We start from the raw sequence: 24,385 nt of genomic DNA on the forward strand, positions 1-24,385 counted from the left end.
CAAAATACTTTATCTCCATTAGAGGCCACCTTTCTGTGAATGGAAAACCCCCAACCATCTTAACCCTGGAAGCTTGTCATCCTTATCTGCCTTAACCATGCTGTCAGCAGGGATATAAAAGTAGTATTTAAAGTTGTATTGTATTCTAACTATTAGTTTTATGTGTGTGAAAGGTCCTAATTGACCAGTTACATTTCTTGTGGCTTTCAACTTGCAACTTTCAAGATGGCATACGCACTGGGGAGAGTCAAGAAGAGAGATTCATACACCTGACCTTAACCTTGAAACACGGCCCTGGAAACATGGGATTGATCTTGTTGTGACCAGTTCTGGGCCTGAAAGCAGTAACCAACATATAATCCAAATACAGGTCAAGTCAATGGTCACTTGTCCAGGTAATGTACTCTCCATTTCCTGCCATTTATCAACAGGTGGGTCACATGTGGATGAAAATGTTCATTTTTAAGTTGGTATATGCTTCCCAAGATTTGAGCTTTCTTTGTCTCTTTAGTAGAATCTTAAATATGTTGTAAAGGCCTGACATCAGCAGCAGGTAAATGGACTGTACTTGTATAGCACCTTTCTACTTTTCCACTCAAAGCGCTTTACACTACATATCATAATCACACACTGATGGCAAGTGCCAACTACTCATCAGTATAAAGAAACTAACTCACTCATACACCAAAGTCACAGCCCTCTGGAGCAATTTGGGGTTCAGTATCTTGCCCAAGGACACTTCATCATGTAGGCTGTGATCAAACCGCCAATCTTCCAACTAGAGGACGACCCGTTCTACCTCTAAGCCACAGCCGCCCAGGGAAAGCATGAGGGGGCCTAAAGGTTAAGTCTGGGTGAGGAAAGTGAAAGAGCAGCGCTTGCCCCTCCCTCACTGCCGCCACAGAGGTGCCCTCGAGAAAAGCCCTGAAGCCCCAACAGCTCCAGTGGAGCCGCTCAGAGGCTAACAGATCAGTCTGGGGTTGTACTGGGCAGCATCCAGTCTGGTTATTACCTTTATGTAATCAGGATGTCTCATATGTATCATGATCTCTTTTGCAAGACAGACCTGAACAGCAGAAGAAATTGGAACATAAGATAAGACACACAATCACACACAAACAGCATCAGAAACAACCACAAACATCTCGGAAAAAAAGGGCCAAAATTAAAAGTTTAAATTCTTTAACATTTGATGTCCTTTGTAATTCATTTCATTTATATGGTGCAAAGTACTGAAAGGCTGTCCTTCCAAGATCAGTATTTATTCGTGGGGAGAGTTAGCCAGTCCTGGGATCTGATCTGATGAGCAGTAGTTTTAAATTTGAGAAGAGATGTGATATACTGAGGCAGCTTTATACAAAGAATACAGTATTTATCTCCCGTAATGAAACGCAGGGCACAGTGGTAAACTATACCAAGTTGTTTTTAAGTGGAATGAGCACCGTGGGAGTACAAGATATCTCCTTTAAGCGAATTGAGTATCTTCAAGGTACACCCAAACATTCTTGTTTTATTTAGTCTTGCTTTTGTGTTGCCTTGGTGTAATCAAACAAGATACCTCCATAGCCAAGTGACCAAAGTCATAGTGATCAGGTCAGTCTTGCAAAAGAAATCTGAATAAATAAACATTAACAAACATACTGTAGGCCAGAGATACACCTCCATATTACCTGTATTGAAATGAATCAAGTAGGAATCACAATAGTAAGATACTAACCTGGTTCCTGACCTCTGAATCGAACCACCATATCTCAGTATTGTTTATCGATTCAAATAAATAAATGAAGTGAAATGAAATTAAAATTCAGTCTGATTATCAGGATAGAAAGAGTGATTAAAGGGAAATGCCTTCACTCATGGGTGAGATTTGAAATATTTTAATAATATACTTTTATATTTTAATAATAATATGGTCTAGAAAAACAGAAGTATGCTTACTAGTACATTATAAGTTATAGATAAGCCTTTATTGATCTCCAGAGGGAAAATTCAGGTGTTGCAGCAGCACAAGGACATAAGTACACAAGTACAGATAAATAGAGAAAAGTAAAAAATAAATCATTAGAAGTATGTATTATAAAAATAAGACTATAAATAAAAATAGAAACTACACAGTTAAACTCAAAATTACAAGGCAAGCAATATACACACAGTACCACAAACAGTGCTGTACTTAAACTACTGACAGCAATACTGTCTCAAGTGATAATTTTATGTATTATATTGATATTTGTATAGTATATCATAGTATTTGTTTTAAATAGTGTGGGGTATACAAAATATATTGTGTTCATCCAGAACATGTACAAAGCTTAAATACTTCAACTGACCAGTTTCTGTGTCATTTTTTTTAAATATCTCTTTTCAAATTATAATCTACAGATGGGTGACAAATTAAAGGCAAAACCAACATGGAGTCAGGTCACCATGAGCCTCCACAGCAGCTTCAGTGCTCCTCGCCAAGTCTGTGGACTTCTATTAGATGGATGAACACCATATATTATATTCCCTCATTTATATACTCACCCTTTTATTTAATCAGGTCATCTCACTGAGATCAAGATCTCTTTTGCTAGAGAGACCTGAGTACAGCAGATAGAAAGGAAAACAAACAAAAGGACATACAGCATCAGTGACAGTTACAGACATCACTAAATATATCTGAAGGTGAAAGTTTATATTGTATCATTTGGTCTTATGGAGATGGTGGTGGAGAGCATTGTCTTACACGTTGGTCCAAAATCTTCCCTAGGTGTGAAACTGGGTTGAGATCTGGTGACTGGAAAGGTCGTAGCGTTTTATTCACGACATTTTCATCCTCACCAAACCGTTCAGTGAGCCCTGCTGCACCCAAGCATTTGCATTTGATATGTTTCGTCACTCTTTTATTCAGGTTTGTCCTTTAATTTGTCCCCAGTCGGTATATTGACACGTGATTTGTATTTTTTGCGGTCTGCACTTTGATGTGGAGCACGTGAGCAGAGGCCCCTCGAGGCACAGTCATTCGCCGAGCACACGTTCACTAAATTGAGACTAATTAGCTGGCTAGCAGACTTCATAAATATGACCTTTTATGGCAGACGGCCGTTATTATTGTGACATTTCTCATAGGCTGTCAGTCCACATCATGGCGTTTTCCCTGGTGAGTGAAAAACGAAATTAACTTTGTGAACTGAATTGGTTTGGGCCACGTCTCAACGTTATCGTTTGACCTTTAGTGTGTCATGAAACTACCACCGACGTCTTGTAGACTTGTGAACATTTTAATTCCTACCCAAAATAACTCACCAACACGGTTTTCACTCTGCCACATACATATGTCCTAACCTTGAGTTTTAATAACTTGAATGCAGGTTTAATTTCTCCTCTTCTGGTTTCCTCCTGCAGAGAAACGATCCCCGCAGGCCGGATAGCCCGGACCCGGAGTCTCCGGCACTGTCTACCTGCAGCAACGCGGACATCTTCCGCAGGATGAACACCATGCTGGGCAACGCTCTGGATTTCACCGGTGTGTGCACCACACCGAACAACTCCAAGGGAAACCAAGACCTGCTGTGTGGTAAAGTCACATTTATGTTTCACTCTGCAGCAGGTGGACTTGGCTGTAAAAGAAAATATCCACGCTTGGTTACACTCACACTGCTGGTGTTTAAACACATTCTGGCTACAAGGCTTTAGAAATACTGAGATGAATCCAAGTCCCTCCACTGAACCTTTTCCCTGTGAGAAACGTTTGAGCAGACATCAAATAGTTTGTGAAGTTTTCTTAATATTTAATCATTTAATTTAAAAAAAAAAATTAAGGACTAAATGTGTTTTCAAGGCCACACTACCAGAACAATTTGTTTGCCGTTAGGCCAAAGGTAATCAACTGTCATGTTTCAACTGATTAATCATTTGGTCTATAAAATGTCTGAACTGAGAGAAAGCCCCTCACAACTTCTCAAAAGCTCCATGTGACATCTTCAAAAATCTGGTTTTGTCTCTGATCGATGGTCCAAAAACTAGAGATTTAATTCACAACGATAATAAAACAAAGCAGCAAATTGTTGTATTTGAGAAGCTAAAAATGGCGCATGTTTGCCTTTTTATCAAAATAAAGGTCTTAAATGGGAGGCCATTCATTTTGTCAATTGACTAATTGATTACTTGGCTAAATATTTCAGCTCAAGTAACGAATCAGCTTGAAAATATCCACCATGTTTCACCAAGTTACAGTTGTATGTGAATGTAAATTCTTCCCAGTTTCCTAAAAATTGTAAATTCCCAGAACAAATAGAGGACATGACCTCAGTGGTGGGTATGGCCCTGCATCTGATCATGGATTCCCCTGCTGCTGTTTGGCTTTCTGGTCTAAATGTGACATACAATGTACAGTACCAGTTAGTTTATAACAGGATGGATTTTTTGTTTTGTATTAAGGTGAAAAGTTGCATTTAAGCAGCAGCCCCTTTCACTTTCTCAGCCAGAATACCATCTGTTAAACCTCCTTCACCTTGTCATTATCATTCGGGTGCCAGCAGCTGATTCATGCTGCATCGCTGGTCTGCAGCATTGCAGTACTTCAAGTGTTTGGTTTCTTTTTTTTTTTTTTTTTTTACCCCAAGAGTGAGATTTGCCAAGATTTAATCTCAGCACAGTGCTTGCGTCCTTTCCTTGAATTGTACATTTGCCCAAGGCATGTCTGCACTTGTGACTTGCTATCTTGTTCTAGATGACTCTAAGTTATAATATAAAGGGTTTTATTCAGCTTGACATAAGCAGCAGTACAACACTAATGTTTAAGTGATGCTAAAGTGAATTGTATCTTGGCGCAAACTAAGCTAAACTTCCGGTGTGGCCTCTCTGCCCCACCACCCCGGCTTGGTGTTGCTGAATCAGGGCTGTAGCTGGCAGCTGGATGCTTTCCAGGCCTGGAGAGGGAAGGGAGGAGCTGGTGGTGCAAATCGCTCAGTCCTCAACATCTGATCAGTCAGTAAGCTGATTCTGCTACAGCGAGGCTCTGCATGCCCTTTTCTTCAGTTTGTGTGCAAAAAAGCAGGAGACTACAGCAACCAATGTGTGTAATACTTATTTATGTATAGGTTATGTATAGGTTTCTGTTGGTTTCTGTGGGTTATTGGGTATCAAGTCTGAAGTTCTTTTTTAAATCATGTCTGCTGAGTCATTCTCTCCCATGCTGCCTCCCACTGTGCCGCTGTAGCTCTGCCCCTCACCTCCCCCTCCCTCCCTCCCTCCTGCCTCTGTCAGCTCGCTCAGGAAACAAATCTAGACACAGTAAGCAGCAGCAGTGGCAGCTGACTTCTCAACGACTCAGACGTGCTGTCCCTACCAGAGAGGGGAGTACTTCTATCAACAAGCCAATAGCTCCGACAGGAATTTTTCATTACACAGTTGTTAGGCAAGGAAGCAGGGAGGTGGGGGGAAAGCTGATGTCATTAGCAAGGGTGTGCGAGTGCATCAGCAGCCATGTCACATGCTGCTAGGTGGGTCAGTGATGCGGACGGAGATGCATGGCAGTTTCACCGAGCACAGAGGCAGCAGGTTAGCTCCCCCGTCAGCCAGGGTAGGGGGAGATGTGAAGAGGGAAGTTGGTTTTTTTTGTTTTTTTAAACAAGATTTCTCTTCACAGAAACTGTTTCATGTGCTGAATCTTTCATACCCTTTTCTGTGTAACGCAGACTGAAACAACAGTTCTTAGCTGTTTAACACTTCCTCTCCCCTCTCTTTTCCTACATCTCTGAACTGGATCTTGGACCAAAAAGAGTCGGAGCTGGCTGCGGTGGGCAGCAGGAGGATGCTCTTCCCCAACCGTGCTGGCATGCCCGGCTCCAACGAGATGCCATCATCCAGGGGCCCACCGGGTGTCACAGACCTGGGCCTGGGCCTCCAGTCTCTCCGGCTGTCCGGCTGGGACAGACCCTGGAGCAGCCAGGAGACAGACACACACACCTCCCCCTCCCAGGTTCAGACCAGCTCACCCTCCAGTAAGTACCAGATCTTTTGTTTACCTCAGTGTGTTTAGGAATTGGCAAAACCTGCGCCTTGGTCTTCTGTGTTATATACCACATTATGTCCCAGAGTGTGGTTAGTGGTGGTTGGGTTTATTAGCTCTCTCATGACCCATTTTATTTAGCCATTACAGTAGACATTGTAACATCTGTGAGGTTGTGTGCCTGGATTTTTGTGTAGCCCTCATTTATATTGAAATATGTGGTGGTTGGTCACTATCAGCAGTCTGTGTGGTAACAGGCTGTAGCGTCACTAGGGAGGATGATGTGGCAGTTTTGCTTTGCTGCATCTCTGGCAATAGAGCCGGCACACAAACAATTCCCCTACAATTTCCCTAAACCTATAGGATGTAAGCTATTAATTTAACTAAGAAGTTCAGTCACTTTTCTAAATATTTAAGTATATTACCTGTTGCTCAAACTGATGCCAAGATGTTGTTTTGTGCTTAGGTTTGGTTAGGATAAAAACTAGAAAACTGGACTAACAGTCCGACTTAGTTGCTTAACATGAGCGATGAGATTATTTAAATAATGACATTTGGGTTCTCGGACAGTTCTGAGATGAGCGTCTCTCTTTGGAGAGGTACCGCCAACTATAATGATGCCCCACTTGTCCTGACCCATTTGTAGTGCTATAGTTTTATTGCCGCATGTCCAAACCGACCAGGCATAATTAACTTCATTTAGAGCTTTCTAAACTGGGCCCGCAACAAAGTGGGACAGAGCTTTGAATGTGGCCTACCGCTGAATAATCCCCTCAGAGCCTTATGTTCACTGTTACAGGCAACACATATCTGTCACAGTTGGAAACTGACTCACTTTATCAAGAGGAAGACACTGGTTAATACTTAAGGAATTGCTGATTTAGCAGTCACTGAACTTTGTTTGGGAAAGGTGTCAGATAAACCGACCTCCAGTCATTTTGCTAAAGGGAAAGGCGTGTAGCTTCTGTTACACTATTGTGTTTCAGATTAGTGGCAAGTTACAAAACATCAAAGGTAAAATCGAAAATGTTTAAAGCATCGATTTGCGCATTTTGCTGTTGGCAGCCAGCTTGTACATAAAGTATCCCCTTCCACATGCAAATTTTGGAAAGTTTGCATTACAGCCTTTCAGTTCTCACAAATCAATGAGTCTGTAGATTCAGCACACAAACCCAATTTTCTTTACTTTGGATGAGCAAAGAAAAACACGAATTTTAGAAACTTTCAAGAACCTTTGCAATTCAGCATGCCTCCTGACAAATCGATAAAGCTCTGTAGATTCAGCACACATCCCATTTTCAGTTTGCTCATCCACTGGCACAAAACAGACTACGTCAAACAAGCTAAGGGGTACTATCGCCATGGCTACTTGTACAGATTACTGTGAAATGGCTGAGTCATCTCAATAAGATTGTAAATGGTGATTTCTCCAGTGCTAGGTATACTGAACAGTCCCTTCAGTAGCATCCTTGGGAAGCCCCCTGGCTACCTGCCCCCTGAATCCATGAGCATGACTGCTGACTTCTTGGAGAAGTTCCCCAGCATGGCTCGCATGGCAAACCGTCTGGACTCGGGCTCCTTTTTGGACTCTCGCTCCAGCAGTCCAGAAGACTCGGAGACCAGTGGCTTCAGCTCTGGCTCAGACCACCTCTGTGACATGCTGGTAAGACACAGGATACTTATTCTGTAACTCCTGTTTTGTGTTGGCTTGTTAGGGGCCAGTCAGGTGGGGAATTTGTCTCAAACCTTAGATAGGCTACACACTGTGGCATTTTTATTTTAATAACCAAATATTGAGGCTGATTGGAGAGCCAGGTCACAATACGCTGACGTGTAGATACCATAAATTATAAAATCTGGGCTTTTATTAGATGGGCCTATATTTCTGTTAAATATACAGAAACACTATAGCTTTGTATTTACTGGTTTTCTTGATAAATTCAGGATAATGTAAATTTCCACAGCACTAATTTCATCACTACAGTGTGTGTGTGTGTGTGTATATATATACTACATAGTCATGCCATAATCACCACTATATTGGTTTGCGTTTCACTTACAGAAATATTGTTCAAACTAATTCCTTTCGATTAGTCTTATGTGTTAAGCTACTGTCATCAAACTCAACACATCTTAGATTGTTTAATCTTAAAATCCTTCCAGAGCCTCTAAGGGCATAATCTCTTTCCTACTAGACTCTTAATGTGAAACATCTGAAGTCTTGAGTCTCACTGACACTTTTTTTTTTTTTTTTTAAAAGATACTAACATGTAGAATGCATTGTGAATGTAGAATATGTACACAGCCTGGACACCAAATCAACAATGCGAAGTTCAGCTTCCCAAGGGAAGCTAGACTCAGATCCTACAGGTGGAGGTGGGGCTTATAAAATGCTATACAAACAGAAGCAGCTGCAGCGGTGGTGGCGGCAATTGTAGCATACCTTTCAGGTGAGCAGTGTGGCAGCAGGCCTGCAGCAAAGGAGTGAACAGAGCACCGACAGCTTCAGTAAACCATGATCGTAAAGGTTAGTTTAATATGTTGCAATGTGAGAGAGCAGAGTGAACTAGCTTACAGGCTTCACTTCACTAGTAAATTAAACCTGTATTTCTGTGAGAAACTCAGAGCAGCAGATTGGGAAGTATGAAATCAGTACTGTGGAAATGTACATTTGCCGGTCTTTATTTGTTCGTGCTGGCTTTATTTGAGAATTTGTATTGTATGCCTAAATCTCATCGGTCTCGTCTCCAGTAAGGTACAATTGTCTGGACATGTCTTTCTCTCTAGTCGACTTTGCGGATTTCCCCTCCCCTGCCTTATCTCACATCAAACATGCAGAAGGATCTGCTGCGACTGGGCTCCCGTCTGGACCACCAGGACTCCAGCTCTCCTCTGACCCCACCATCCAGTGCCAGCCCCGCCTCTTCAGCCATTTCCCGCCGCTGGCGTACCGGCTCTCCTTGGCCTGGTACAGATGTGCTTGACCAGTCGGATGATGTGTTCAGTATTGAGAGGGAGGCCCGCCTGCACAGGCAGGCTGCAGGTAAATCTAAAACACTTGAAATCTGATTTTTACTGTTCTGCCCTCTTTTTGATTGTCTTATAGCTCAGCTTTAACAGTATACATGGTAGTTGTGGTGGCTTTGTGAATGGAAGTGACCCCTTTTTCTGGACTCCTCAGCTGTAAATGAGGCCACATTCACCTGGAGTGGTCAGCTGCCTCCTAGAAACAACAAGGATCCTCTGTACTCCTGCAAGGTCTTTCTTGGTGGCGTGCCCTGGGACATCACAGAAGGTAACTACTGCTTTAATTTTACAGTGCCAGATCTCTTGATGATTTTGTAGAAGCTTATTGGTGTTAATATTAATGTGCAACGAGGGAGCATGCATAAATCCGTACTTCCATAATTCTGGTTCAGACAGTGTTGCAGTGGATGTAATGTAAGCGGGAATTGTTCAAAAGTTGTTCAGAAATCCTTTGAAATCATTTTTGACCTGTCTCAACCCATGGTACCTTGTATCAGAACAAACTCAATGGGCAACATGTTGTAATCTACAGTTTTATTCCTTCTGGTGTGAGGTGAATTGCTCAGGGTTTTTCCAGATCCCTCCTTAATTTAGCAGCACTTCAACTTACCACATGGTAGTTTCAGGTTTTGTCCTTGGTCACTTTTTAAGTTTCATTTAATGATATCCGTGTCCACGGGAAGTAAAACTGATGTAATTTTAGTATAGAAATATGAAAGGATAAGGAATTTGTTAGAACGTATACCTGTAAAGTAAACTTTCATTTGATTGGGGCTTGACAGAATTTAAGTCCTTAACTTTTGTTTTGTTGCGACCAGTCACATAGTGTCAATAACCCTGTAACCCTAAAATATCCACTTACCTATAAATGTATTTAGTTTAAAATACACGCTGTACATGTATCATCCACCTATAAATCCTTTTATATATATTTATGTATACACCTATTTTTCACCTACTTGAATGTACATACTAGATTATTAGTATTAACCAGTATCTTAGTGATGCATTCAGCAAAAGTCTAGTAGTAAATTCTAACCAGTGAAAAGTTCCCATCAAAAATTGAGGCTTGATACTAATGGCGGTATGATCCAAATTTGCATTTTTGGTTGCTCACCCTTGAAAACCTGAGGGGTCACTATGCTGGAAAATATTATTATTATTATTATTATTATTATTATTATTATGCTGGAGTATTTGTATGGTGTCGCAAAATAAATTCCCACAGCCACATTTCTCACCCATTAAACTAGAAATGTGTCACTTTTATGAAAGCAAATACTGGTTCTATTTTACTAACATCTGCTAAATGTACATTTTGTCACCTCATCCTTTTTATTTCAGCTGGTCTGATCAACACCTTCAGTGGCTACGGCCCTCTGACTGTGGAGTGGCCGGGTAAGGATGGAAAGCACCCTCGCTGTCCTCCCAAAGGTAATGTGGCAAAAGGTAACAAGAAGCTGGTAGGTTATTTTGATTTTCTTCATGGTTTCAGGGTGGCACCTGGTGAGCACATGGTATGCTGGTGAGTTTGACTGTCTGTCGGCCTCTAGAGCTACTTCTGATGATAGTGGGTCTTAAATGTTGCATAAAACATGGTGGTAGATGCAAGTAGTAGACATAAGAAATGCCTCACAATGCATTAGACCTGTGGTGAGTGTTAGTTTGTGAAAGCTTATAATGGTTGGGTTTCTGTAATCCCCCCCCAGAGGTATTCGTTGAACTTGCTGGTAATTTTCTTAGGCTGTTGGATTGAGCAAATATTCTCAGTGTTTGAGGGTCTACTTGTGAACTTGTATTCAACTTTCCTAATGCAGGTTTCACAGCAAATGTCTTCATAATCTGAGACATTTCTACTTGCCACACAAAATTTCACAACTGATCGACTATTCAGGCAGTGACTATTTGTTTATTCATTGTCAATAATTTATTACATTTTTCCTCAATTAACTGATAGCTTTAAAAAGGCCTAATATCAACTGACACATTGGCAATGGCTGTGCAACTTAAAGACTCATTTGTGTGGCTGTCTTGTCTTTGTAATTGATTTTACAGTAGTTGCTGCCTGAACACAATACTACTTCTGTGTCCTAAAGTATTGTGTGGTTTTTAGGCTATGTTTACTTGGTGTTTGAGAATGAAAAGTCTGTGCGAGCATTGCTCCATGCCTGCTCCCAGGACCCGTTTCACCCAGAGGACAACCGAGAGTACTACTTCAAGATGTCCAGCCGCAGAATGCGATGCAAGGATGTGAGTAAAAACTAATCCCGCAAGGCACATTATGTACGGAGTAATGCAATCCAAAGCCTGGACTTGCAATAAATACTTTACCCACGCCAAAATATTACAAATACCTTTCAGTATAATGCAGTGTAATGTCACACTGTAAACTATAAATTCAAATTAGTGTACTTGGACAATTGTCTCAACAAAGGCTAGAAATTAGCTTCATTAATGATTTATTGTAGTGCTGAGGTATTGGATTGCATTACTGTAGATGGTTGTACCTAACAAACAGCAACTTGGTGTACATGTATCTAGAATCTGTCAGGACTGAAAGCTGAGATTCATTATCTTATTCTCTGATCAGAGCTGAAACAATTTAAAACTATTTGACAGAAAACTAATTGGCAACAATTTTGATAAGTAATTTATCGAGCACAAATGCCAAACATTCACTGGTTCAAGCTTCTCCAAGCATTTGCTGCTCTTCTGTTTTTAAATCACTGTAAAAAGGCAACTGAGTTTTGGACTGCTGGTTGGCGAAAACAAGCAATCTTTTGAAAACTTTTTTTTTTTTTTTTTAAAGATTAATCATTAGTTTCAGCCATAGAGAAAGTTCCTGATTTTTTTTTTTTAAATCAAAATGTTGCCAGTTTTACACTATTTATTCAAGCAAAGTGTTTGTAGGGCAGACTAAATATAATTTGAGGATTTTTGCTTTTTTTTAATGGAGAGTTTGTAGAAAGACTTAATTTATTTTTCTCTTAAATTGAGCTATCAAAAGTATCTGCACCAAAACTTGGGTATTGTATCAAAATTGGGGATGTCCCAAGCCGATCCTAAGGATTGGTATCTGGGCATATTTAATGATCGCCATTGGGTAAAATAAAGCAGATCAAACAACGGCCCTTTCTTTACTGTACTCAGCTGTTCAGTCGACCTCAGCCTGCTGGCGTTGCCGCACTGACTCAAGAGGTCTGACACTGAGGTTGGCAAAATGTATGGATTCGCTGAATTCAGATGCTGATAATTAGCAAAGACCAGCGTACAAAACATTCAGGCAGCAGCTTGTCCTTTTTAGCCGGTGCTAACGGTTGCTTTTACCAGTTGAGATGACAAATGTTACGGCGGCAGGTCATATCAGCGGTCGCTAATTAATGTTAAATCTGTGAGTAACTTGATAACAGGCAGTTTGGGTGTAGTTTGTTACAGCAGAAGCTCCACTCCAACAGTGATAAGTCTTCTGTCTAGCGGTTGGTGTCATGTCAGTTTCAGTAGTCGCATCCCCCCAGTTCAACTCTAACTCATCATCAATTTAAAAATACATATTTTTCCTTTTTACCTGTAGTGCTATTTAGCCATCTAGATTAGATAGATGTCTACCCCTCTTGAATATAATGTGATTATATGGCACTTGCGTTGTGGTGCTCACTTCTCCAAAAAGTCTCTCCAGAAATCATGACCCGCTTACCCAAGATTATCCAGTTTTGTTGAGCGGTTTCATGTAGGAACTATTAATTCCTACAATAAACTATTTCTGAAATGTCAGATTGAAATGACAGAATTGAATTGTGAGATACAGAATCCCATACGATAGTTATATTAACCTAAATGTTTAAATATGTATTGGCAGATATTCAATACTAAAGGATTCTGGTCGGAGCCAAAACTTGATCGGGACATCCCTAATCAAATTTACTGGTATTACAAACAATAACAAACTTTTTCCTCAGGAAAAAGAAACAAGGTTAAGTAACCTGCCAAGTGACTCCTGTGACTTGTCCCTTTTTCTGGTACAGGTGCAGGTGATCCCCTGGGTGATCTCCGACAGTAACTATGTGCGCTGCCCTGCCCAGCGTTTGGACCCCAGTAAGACGGTGTTTGTTGGTGCGCTGCATGGCATGCTGAACGCTGAGGCGCTGGCCAGCATCATGAACGACCTGTTTGGCGGCGTCATGTACGCTGGCATTGACACGGACAAGCACAAGTATCCCATAGGTGAGGTTGCGGGTGTTCAGTCAGAATTCAGTCATTTCTTTGTGTTCAGGATTAATCTTTTTAATCAAAAGCTGTCCACTTTAAAAATTAAATGGTGTATGAATGAAACCTCTGAATGTTTACGCTTGTATTCCTAATGCTTCAGAAAGCAAAGACAATTTCACTGATCACAGCAACGCCATTGAAATGGATCGATTTCAGTGTATTCACTGTACTCATGGAGGCAAAATGTGTAGGTTTAAACTTTGACATGAAAATTTGAGCCATAGACCAATTGCGAATTTACGGTGCTGATCAATGAGGAAACGGAGTCCAAAAGCCAAGCTATCAAATATCTGCATTTGGCAAAAAACATTCTGGACACGATTTGTTTTATATAAACCTACTGTGCAAATGAATGATTTAACTTTTGTGTACAGGCTCTGGACGTGTCACTTTTAACAATCAGCGCAGTTACCTGAAAGCTGTGTGTGCAGCATTTGTGGAGATCAAAACTCCCAAGTTTACAAAGAAGGTAAGATGCTCTGTAATGAGTGTTGGTAATGTCATTTTTCTGCTGCTATTATGGAGAGTGACTGTGACGAAATGTCAACTATGCATAGGTTTAAAATGTTCTCTTTAAATAAACATGTGAAAATTAAATTATGTGCTTGTAAAAATACCATATCCAGCACAAATGCTTTTGAACCCTGGCTGTATTCGCAACTGCCTACTACAGACGAACACAGTATGTACTACATACTGTTTACTGCTCTTCATAGTAGTATGCAGTATGAAACTGTTGAATCACTGTATGCTTGGCCAGGTTTAGCCAGTTTCGGAAAGCAGAAGTAAACAATAGAAGGAATGTAAACACCACAATTTTATTTTATTTTTTTCAAATTTAATCTTGTGTAAGAACAACTCAAAATTGTGACTAGGCTACAGCTTGTCTGTAATGAACACATCGCTCCATTTGTCCTAACATTAGCCATAACGTGTAAGTTAAGTCTGCCAAGCTAATGTTTGATATTACTAAGACTAACATTAACCTTAGTGAGCTGTCCCTAATAAAACAACGTTGTTACATTAAAGTGCTTTGCATTGTGGGACACAGTACACTAGGTAGACTTGTCTGCTGTATACTGGAGATTTTCTGAATCAGTACAACATCCAGGTATATTTGGCATACTATAGATTTTGCTTTTGTTTGCATGCTACATTCTGGCCAAATCATATACATACTGCTAATATAGTAGGTGGTTTCAAATGCAACCTTTTTTTCTTTTCTTTTGAAAGTCACTGGTGTGTTAAGATTTAATAAAATTACTGCAAGTGAAAACCTGCTGATTAAACTCTCTGCACCTCACTTACTGCTGTGAATGGAGTAGCATGGCTTTGCCTTTTCCCTCAGGTTCAGATTGACCCCTACCTGGAAGACTCCATGTGTCAAGTTTGCCTTCGCCAACCTGGGCCTTTCTTTTGCAGAGACCAGGTTAGTGGTAACTCAAATCGTGGCTCAACAAATCTTTGAGGTGCTAGCAGTGGCTCTTGATGGTCAGTGGCTCAGTCACTACTTTCATAAGTAGCTTCTGTCGCATCTTGCTCAGGACCAGATTGCCATGAAAATTTAGTACTTATGGTCCTCAGAGTATGAAATGTTTGAGCCCCTGACTGTAATGTAAACCAAAAGGCAAACTTGTTTGTATCCTACCACAAAAATCAGGAAGAATTGCTTGCTTAATAGTGCCAAAAACTCAATATTTATTATTCTCCAGACTACCAGCACTGACAAGCTGAAGAAATCTGGTTTAGGCAAGATGGTTTGTATTGCTCCTTTTTTTTTTTTTTTTTTTTTAAAACACATTGGCAATATAAATTGCTTTTCATAAGGCATAAAAATGGATTAAAACAATTGAGAATCCAGTAAAGAGGAAAATGAAAGTAATCAAATGAAATGTTAGTGTTTAGTACACTAAAAATGCAGTAAAACTTTTGATCTTGTTGCATCAAACCTAATGCTGATTTTTAAATCACAACATTGTGGATCATTAAAGGATAATTCTGGTTTATTTGTACATTAAGTACAACACTGTGATCAATGTTCTAAGTTAAATGCTGAGATCTGGGAACACAACATCGCTAAACGTCACTGCAAGAAAAGCAAGCAGTTGGACAATTATCCAGATTTGCAAAAGTTTTTTTTTTTTTTGTTTGTTTTTGCAAGCAAAAACAGACAAGGTAATTTGACCGTTCATTTTCAACTAACATCTCAGTTTACAGACTTCCTGCTTCAAGGTTATGTGCACATCTATGGCAAGTACAGTAGGCTCAGTTTTCTTGTGCAATGAGGGATTATTCTCGACATTAGGGTGCGCTCACTTTCGGTTTTACCTCAAAATAAAATGGTTTAGAGTTTGTTTACAGTCTTATTATAGTATTGTTTACAACCTGATTGACCTTGAAGGACCTTGTTGGACTTCAGTATAACGACATCATCGCTGTGTTTCAACATTTCAGCAACTAACTTGGTAAGTAAAATGTTATAGTAGCATTGGCCATTGTTTCTATGAGTTATAAGACCCAAGTTGTAATAAACCAGAATTATCCTTATAAATTTATTTTGAGCTATTGTGCATGAATTCAGTTTGGAATGGATTACCTGAGTGTTTTTAACATCAGAAATGCCTATCAGTTAAGGTAGCTGACAATGTGCTCAATCACTGTCTGTTGACACCAGGCCTGCTTCAAGTACTACTGCCGCTCTTGCTGGCACTGGCAGCACTCCATGGACATCTTGAGCAACCACCGGCCCCTCATGCGCAACCAGAAGAACAGGGACTCCAGCTAAAGCAGATGGCTCCAAACACTCTGAAGGGCCAGAGGAAGAGCCCCTCTCTATGAGGCAAGGCTGCCCGCCAAGGAGAGCACGAGTGTCAGACGTCCCTCAGTACGAGGGGACTATGGCGCTCCACCAGGCACTGGGATATCACTGTAGAAAATGTTCACTTTTGCACTTGGCTACGTTTTTGCTGTTGTTCACAGTGGCACTATGCACAGTGACCTTTTTTGGGAGAGACAAGGGGCCCTTCTCACTTATGCATTTTCCCAGACTTGTGGCCAGACAGAGATGGGAGTCAGCCTAAGGTTAAGAAGTGGATAAAAATGCCATTTCTTTTTTCTTTTTTGTTTACATGTGTTGCATAGTGAAGAGCAATCACGCAAGTCTCATTGCCGTTCATTGGCAAATGCCATACAGTGCCTTTAAATTTTTATTTTTTCCCCCTTCCTCCCTCCCCTACCCCCAGTTGGCATCCATTTTTCCTGTGCAAGCCAACTGGTGTTTCTTACTTTTGGGAGTTGAATGTTGGGCTTCATTTAACCAGTCGCATTTCAGACATTTTTACGCAGTTTTTTACTAATTTGTACACAAACGGTTTTAAGTCATGACATGAAAATTTTGAACAGAATTCTACCAGGCGGCTGTTTATGGGAGAACCCCCCTTTTTTATTTTTCCTTTTTTCTCATACATTTTTCTGTGGCTATTTTTCTTTTTAATTTGCCCTCCCAAATTTCAACTGAATGGGCACAAATTGTTGGAAGTACTAATTTAACTTGCTTTGCTGGTCCAGTTATATTAAATGTATGTAAACAATAATACTGGATATGCTTCAACTGGCAATCCATCAATTCTCAAGCAACTGATGGACCCTGTTGAGACTAGAATAGTGAATGAATATTTGATTGTACATAGTTTGATTTTTTGCACTTTTTAATTTGCACGTTTGGAGAGGTGGCAGTGGTTTTTAATCACTTTTGTACATCAGCAGGGGGACACGCCTATGTTAGAACAGCTGCTTGTTTCCTGTTGAATGTAAGAACTTCCACTTAGCTGATAAATTTAATCTATCCAGAGCTTGAGTAGACCCCAGTAAATGATTCCACGCGCTCTTATCCCATTTTGCCTTCCTGTTCCAGTTGGACGTAAATGCGTAATAAGCTGTGTGCCAAAGACAAAGTGTCTTTTCTTTATCCATTAGGTTTGTCATGCTGAGCTTGTTGTCCCTTAGCCCAGCTGCTTTTTAAGAGTTTTGAAAGTCTACCTCATTGTGGTCTGCCAAGTTTGCTGCTACTTACAGTTGTGGAGTATGTTCTGATTGGGCACAATAAAGGTGTTTAAGCATTACCAGCCATGTCTGGACTCTTTATTAATAAAACTTGTCTTTTTGAGTTGTTAGAAATCTGAACATCCACAGGTCATCACAATCATTTTGTTGAGGAATTGACTGACTGGAATTTCAAAGCTTGTAATCCTGTGTCCAATGGGGAAACTGCATTTTGTCTCTGGAGGAGCTTTAGCACTGCTAATAACTTAAGTAATCTCAGTTTGGGGAATACATATTTTTAAGAGGTTGTGTTAAAATGTATTAAAAGTAAGGATATGTCCGCCTGACTGTTATGGGTCGGATCCTACACTTCACATCATGCAGCTCCATAGTTGTGTGGTCTGTGGTAGAACTTTTCTGTTTGATCAATGCCTGTCTTTCAAACTCGAGGCTTGATTCATTATGTAGTCTCTAAATTAATTTGGAGACTACATGTCTCTACCCCAACTGTTTAGTACAACAGTTGGTCTGATAGCAGCCAGATTGTTGAACCAGAATATTCCTAAAACCCATTCAGCTTCCAACTTGCATCACTGATGCCTGACTAATGGCTCCATCACATGTTCTGACAAAACACAAGACCTAACTCAATCATTTTACAGTCTTGGTGCTTCAATTTCCTGATAGCACTCTGAGGATGAACTCAAACACAATCAACTTTTGCAGTTGCATGCACAGTCGGCTTTAACCATTAGATACTTCAGGTCCCCATCGGGTCACTACAACTCCTCAGGGTACTGAACAAAGGTCTTTATTTTTCTGGTCACTATTTCTAATTCAGACTGATAAGCAAGATAGTGGTTTAAAGCCAGGGCAATGCTATGCATGCACGGCCTAAACTGAGGAAACTTGCAGGAGTTATGCTGAGTGAATTATTTTGAAAGGTTGGAAAGTTTTAAAATGCAGATTTCTAAAAACAAACTTAAAAATGTGAGGTATTTCCTATTTATAATCTATTCTTTCTGGTATTGTGTCTGCAGGACCACCAGTTGTCTTGCTTACTGTAACTTGTAATCAGTCCTGTGAATTTTTTTTTTTTGTGACACCAGCAACTTTTAAAGTGATTTAACAATGAAGTGATTTTAAACTTGATCTCTATCAAATATTACATTTTCATTTAAATTATGCATTTAACTTTAAGCAAAAGAGAATCATATTTGCCAATTAACTATTTCCTCATGCTTATTTTTATATAATTGAATTTTAAAATGAAATGATTCTAAAGGCTTACATTTTAGGATTACTTGAAATGAAGTGCAGAGAAAAAATTAAACCAAGTCTGACCCACACTAAATCACAGGCAGAAGCAAATAGGATTATTAATTGGCAAAATGATTTCCTTAATGCATCATTTAAATGTAAATTTAAGCCTTGCTTTATAAAAGCTTTTCAGTTAAATTGATCAAACTGTCCTTTCCAATGCTCTATTAGCTGCCCAAGTGCCAGTGTGTTAACAATAAAATTTAGCTTTTCATTGTAGCCATATTAAGTTGCCATATACTGTAAGTGCTAATTCTAAAAAACGGGTAAACCGTCATTGATCGATAATTAACCAGTTATGTGAAAGCCATTATTTAAGATTAGGTTTAACCTTTTAGGTAAAGTCAACATAACATCTGGATTTCCTAAAGTTATTGGTGAGAGCTGGAATAAGCAAAAAGAATTTCCCTGTGTTGGTATCTGGCTGTTGAAAAATAAAGGCTGTGTTCCATTTTGCTGTTCATGTATCATTTAGGAAATATCCATCACTTCATGGGTAAAACAAAGACAATTATGTCTCTTTATTAAGAGGATTATTACACATGATTCTACAGTCCTCGTGGTGTTTTGAAGTTCATTCCAATAGTTGGCTGAGTGACTTGAAGGTTGGAAAGGCCACCGAAATCCTGGAAGAGGAATGATTTAGGTAGATGAATTAATCACAGGCAGCTAATCAAAGTTAATTTATAAGAAAAGCTTGTGACTGCGTGCTGCCTGCATGGTCAGATTGTTGACCCTGATAATATGCATTCCTGTCTAAAATGATAGTTTAGCAATCTGGAAAAAAAATATTCTGAGGTTTGTTAAGAGCACAGTCATGTGATAAGCTTTTCTGACAGGACATTTTGACTTGTGAAACTGTTAGTCCACAATGTGCATACTGGCTCAAAGACACCTAAATGACATTTCCTGTGCAATAGTTGCGCCTGTTATCCAAAACATTACATGTGTTTTTATCTGAATAATCATCTTTTTGTAAAGCATTTTGGTCAACATTTAAATGGCTTGACAAGTCTGAATGTCTGCCTGTGAGAAATCAGAAGGAATTTTAAGTACCATGTGTCCTCAGGTCTAGAACAAAAGCTCATTATCTGTCACTAAAAAGCAGCAGAACATGTTTTATACACACCAGCATCTTAAGCATTTCCTTTGTGTCTGGATCCACCTCGATGAGCTCCTGGTCCAGAGCAGAAATCTGGAGGATGAAATTAAAAACCACAAATTAGCTGCCTGAACTGTGTCTTTACCTTTCAGAAATTAAAGTTTGATAGCAACAGCCAGCAAGTTAAAAAGGTATTCAGTTACACCAAAATGATTTATCAAACCTGGGGACCCTAATGCAGCAGCTGCATCCTTTTAGAATAGTTGATCATCAAACCAAAGCAACACATTTGCTGTCTCACAACAAAGAAGAGTGCGAACAGACCTCTGGGACGTAGTTGTCCCTCCTCTCTCTCTCCTCCTCCTGCAGCTTGATGGAGATTCCTCTGACTGGACCGCGCTGAATACGCTTCATCAGGTGTGTCACATACCTGAGAGACAAACAGGAACAAGTCGACAACAAAATACATTTAGTGTAAAGTCCCTGCATAAATTATTAGGTGACAATGTGATAATTAGGTGATACTTTTATTACAATTTTGATGATTACCATTTACTATAGCAAGTAAAATATCAAGTATGAGCTAGTTTACCAATTGCAAAATGCCAATTTTTCTCTTTCATATAATTAGCAATTTTAAGACATTACTTTGGTAACTTGTGATGAACATTCATTAGTCTGAATTAATGAGAAAAAATTAAATATTTAGCAATTTGCAAACACTTGCAGCTGGAATTTGAGGTATTGTGGTTACTGTGCAACTGCTCTCACGTTCATAACGCAGCATAGTCAAAAGAAAAACATTGTGATTCATGAAAGAATCAAAAACAGACATTCTCTGAGACAACGAATATAATGGGAAAACTTTCAATTAGTAACCACAAACCGTATGTTATGACTGATGACTTACCCAGTTTATTCTACATTTTGCAACATCAATATGAATCACAGAAAATCAATCAACTCTGCAACAACAATCACTTTGTGGTGTACCACAGTCTCAGTGCACACAAAAAACTAAACAGCTTAATTCAACTAAAGTGCTCTGCGTTCAACGTCTGCTAAGCGTGCACACGACTGACCTCCAGCTGTCTCGAAAAAGTACAATGAGCTATAAGAACACTAATAAAAACTGCAACAAGATGCCAGCACCTCTGTTTCTCAACACAAAGCCTCCATCCCAAGAATAACTCCATTAAAGTGGGGTAAAACTTTTAATTTTGATAAACAGCTGCAGGGAAAACTACAGCAGTCATGTATCTGAGGAAATATACTGCCTGCTGACTCACTGTGAAATTTCTCTGCACTCACTTCCACTGACTACAGATTAACAGTGGCTTTAGACATCAACCCTGAAGGCTCAAGGCTACAGCAGAGAGAACGTCATCTAATGTTGACAGCTGACATACGAGGACGAATGTCTGGAAAATGTGAGAGACGCATCTACAGGACTGCACATGAACTGAGGTCATTATCAGACTGAGCAGAACACAGTTAACACAACTAGTTTACTGCTCATCTTTAGATTTTATTCAGTAATATTAACAGCAAACATCTTGCAGCTTTTAAACAATAAGCGCGAGCATCAGTAACTAGGATGTTGTACTTACAACTCAAACTACATGGTGCAGCGCAGATGCCAACAGCAACAGGGGCAGCAGATGTGACTTACCATGATTACAAATTAAGTCTTGCTGAGCCAAGAATGCATGACAGCCAATGTGCATGAAGAGAGAAGGCATGTCTGTATCAACCATTACACTTTTTTGTCATCTCTCAAACTCCACATCTGATGTAGACCGGGCCAAACAGTACCAGAAGAGACTCGAGAGCGCCTATTCTCTTTACCATATAAAACTGTGAAACCAGGAAAACATTTCCTCTGATATTTCTCACCACTGTGACGGAGGTAAGTGGGGTCCTTTCTAAAAGAGTATTGACAAGTTTAATTAACATGTCACAAGCCCATAAAAAAGTTGTCCTAAGGTACAACAAATACGAAACCAGTAACATGCTTCAGATTTCTACAAAGCCATTTTGTTATGAGATAATTTAACTGAATTAAAAAAAAAAAAAGTTTGATCTTGCAGGATAATTAAACTGCTCTCTACTACTGTGACAATCGGACAAATTCAACCAGGTTATGAGCTTAACTACATAAACTTGATAAAAAAAATTGCCTTCAGGCGATTACTTATTATAATCACATCACTAGGATCCATTCAAAACTGCTCAATGACACCATGTTCATTTGCATGCATCCTCTTGACAGCCTGTTTTATGCAGCTGCTGAAGAAACACTTTCATGTCACCATCAAATTTGAGGTGAACTTAAAAGGTGAATCATAAACACCTGATAAAACTGCAAGCAGGAGTGCATATTTCTGCAGCATACACACTGAAAACGGCAGCAAATTCCACCTTACCCTGCAATTTTGTTGCGCAGTGGCTTGCTGGGGATGATGGCGATCTCCTCACACACCCTCTTGTTGGTGTGGAAGTCACTGCCCAGACGGGTGTAGTATTTCTCGATGATGACCCTGGCGGCCTTCTTGACTGTCTTGGTCCTGACTCGCCCCTGAAGAGAAACCAAACGGAGACACTGTCAGTTTTCATACAAATGAGAAATATAGTAATTAAACATACCACCCATAATCAGAAACCAGAAAAAAAAAATCACACATGAAGATGTCTAGTTAATGATCAGTACATTAAGAGCGCATGTTAGTGGTCAAACTGGATAGATATTCAGCAGGGATAGTATTTCAGAAATCATTCAGTGATACCTCTTATTAATTCATTGTTTTGTTGTGTCAAAACTATCACAAAAACACCTCTAGGCAGAGACATATCAACTCAAAGAGTGGAATTTGCCACTAAAGCTACAGTAAATATGAACAGCCTGAAAATCAAAGCAGCGCATTTCCACTTGTCCTTAGCAAATCCATGAATTTCCTCAGATCCTTCTGAACACATGAATTCACTGCAATTACACTGCAGAGGGCAGTTCACTGTAGTCTTGAAACTCAGGGTGCCTGCGAGTTTCCTCAGCTCACAGGTAAGGGTTTAAAATCAGTTTTAAGGCTAACTAGAATGCAAATTAAGGAGCAACTTAATCACTGAATATTAGAAAATTAAAGCATGCTTAGTGGACTTTGACCTATTAAAAATAAGTCTGCATGACTGCTTTCTGACCAGAAAATCATAGCACCAATAAGACGCAATTTTCAAGACAATTAAAACTAAATTTAAAGTGTTGACTTAAAGTGTAATTAAAACGATTGGTGTTGACATGGTAATTCCAGTAATAAAACCCTGAAATGATTGTAAGCTTTGTCCTGGACTTGTGACGTTAGACCCGTTATCATACAAAGCATTAGTCCCAGGTTAAACTGTCCATTATGACCGCTTTCCTCAGTAACCAACGGCAACAAAGTCAAGTGAGATTAACATAAACCGAACCAAACCATTACTGTTACTTTATAGAAATACTTGTGTATTGTTTATATTCAGGCTGTTTTTAACCGTTTGCTTGCCATTTGGTAAGTAACACGGCGACATTTAGCTTGTCTTTACACATATTTAACTGCACTGAAGAGCATCGAAACCCAGCATTTAGAAATCTTTGTGCCGTTTCTGTGCGGAGTGATGCTTGTAACCGCTTGGTGGGCAGACAGACAGTGAAGATTGTAAAGGATTAAGTGGGCTGGTGAAGTGAAATGTTCTCTGTGTACCCACCATGTTGACTCGGACCGGTGGAAGAGAGGCACCGGATGTTCATACAGGAAGTTTATAGTTTACAGCCGCCGCTGCCACGCCCCCCCGCGGCCAACACTGACCACTAGCGGCGGGAGGTGAGAAGTGCAGGGAAGAAAGACCACAAACAAAACTTTTAATACGGAACACATTTCAGTGGTGGATAACGTTCTTAAATCCTTTATTTAAATAAAAGAAGTAATACGAGAATGGAAAAATAATCCCTTACAAGCAAAAACCCTACATTCACAGTTTTACTTAAGTAAATGTAAACAAGTAGCACTAAAATGTATTCAAGCATCAAATGTGTTGTGTATTAATTGTATTATATCTCTCTATATATATGTGTCTTCATGGCTGTAAATGTGTAAAAAAAAAAAAGGACTTAAAGGGACAGTTCACCCCAAAATCCAAAATACATATTTTCCCTTACCTGTAGTGCTAGTTATCCATCTAGATTGTCTTGGTGTGAGTTGCTGAGTTTTGGAGATATCGGCCATAGAGATGTCTGCCTTCTCTCGAATATAATGGGACTATATGGCACTCGACTAGTGGTGCTCAAAGCGCCAAAAAATACATTTGAAAAACTCAACAGCAATGTCTGTTTCCAGAAATCACGACCCGGTTAATCAAGATAATCCACAGAGCTTGTTGTGAGCAGTTGCACGTAGGACCTAAAATAGTTCCATTATATTAAAAAAAATACAGACATCTCTACGGCCGATATCTCCAATACTCTGCAACTCACACCAAAACAATCAGACACATAAATAGCACCACAGGTTAGAGCTTAAACTGTCCCTTTAAGATAGGCTATACAAGTATGTTAAAAAAGCATCAATTGAATGTGAATTATGTGTATAAATGAACTTTTTTTT

At 39.7% G+C, this 24,385-nt stretch overlaps 2 protein-coding genes across 7 annotated transcripts; one reads left to right on the plus strand and one right to left on the minus strand.

Moving 5' to 3' along the window:
• Positions 1 to 2,983: 2,983 nt before the first annotated feature.
• On the plus strand, positions 2,984 to 17,409 carry cpeb1b (cytoplasmic polyadenylation element binding protein 1b). Of its 6 annotated transcripts, XM_044193333.1 has the most exons (13): positions 2,984 to 3,142; positions 3,388 to 3,559; positions 5,766 to 5,987; positions 7,429 to 7,658; positions 8,783 to 9,038; positions 9,177 to 9,290; positions 10,367 to 10,471; positions 11,136 to 11,272; positions 13,045 to 13,243; positions 13,663 to 13,757; positions 14,637 to 14,717; positions 15,690 to 15,753; positions 15,963 to 16,104. In XM_044193333.1, exons 1-12 carry the CDS (start codon positions 3,074 to 3,076, stop codon positions 15,747 to 15,749), a joined length of 1,740 nt encoding a protein of 579 aa, XP_044049268.1. In that variant the 5' UTR covers positions 2,984 to 3,073; the 3' UTR covers positions 15,750 to 15,753; positions 15,963 to 16,104. The 6 variants fall into 6 exon arrangements, with proteins under 6 accessions (XP_044049268.1, XP_044049250.1, XP_044049260.1 ...); XM_044193315.1 differs by lacking the exon at positions 15,690 to 15,753 and having other exon boundaries at positions 15,963 to 17,409; XM_044193325.1 differs by lacking the exon at positions 15,690 to 15,753 and having other exon boundaries at positions 10,367 to 10,456; positions 15,963 to 17,409.
• Positions 17,410 to 19,158: 1,749 nt separating this feature from the next.
• LOC122874878 (40S ribosomal protein S17-like) lies at positions 19,159 to 23,598 on the minus strand. The gene is made up of 5 exons (XM_044193372.1): positions 23,490 to 23,598; positions 22,178 to 22,329; positions 20,076 to 20,181; positions 19,779 to 19,844; positions 19,159 to 19,275 (listed from the first exon to the last, which is right to left on the minus strand). The coding sequence occupies exons 1-5, from the start codon at positions 23,490 to 23,492 to the stop codon at positions 19,198 to 19,200; spliced, it is 405 nt and encodes a 134-aa protein (XP_044049307.1). The 5' UTR covers positions 23,493 to 23,598; the 3' UTR covers positions 19,159 to 19,197.
• Positions 23,599 to 24,385: the final 787 nt, after the last annotated feature.

The sequence above is a fragment of the Siniperca chuatsi genome, linkage group LG1 (genome assembly GCF_020085105.1).
Source record: "Siniperca chuatsi isolate FFG_IHB_CAS linkage group LG1, ASM2008510v1, whole genome shotgun sequence".
NCBI classification, from domain to species: Eukaryota; Metazoa; Chordata; class Actinopteri; order Centrarchiformes; family Sinipercidae; genus Siniperca; species Siniperca chuatsi.

Bases quoted from the DNA above. Each gene is read 5' to 3' on its own strand.
- cpeb1b (XM_044193315.1), top strand. From the start codon at position 3,074: ATGGCAGACGGCCGTTATTATTGTGACATTTCTCATAGGCTGTCAGTC. The intron at 3,560-5,765 runs GTAAAGTCACAT...TGGACCAAAAAG, and splicing joins AAACCAAGACCTGCTGTGTG to AGTCGGAGCTGGCTGCGGTG. The intron at 13,758-14,636 runs GTAAGATGCTCT...CTTTTCCCTCAG, and splicing joins CTCCCAAGTTTACAAAGAAG to GTTCAGATTGACCCCTACCT.
- LOC122874878 (XM_044193372.1), bottom strand. The intron at 20,182-22,177 runs GTAAGGTGGAAT...TTTGTCTCTCAG, and splicing joins CTGCGCAACAAAATTGCAGG to GTATGTGACACACCTGATGA. The intron at 19,845-20,075 runs GTCTGTTCGCAC...TTCATCCTCCAG, and splicing joins GGGACAACTACGTCCCAGAG to ATTTCTGCTCTGGACCAGGA.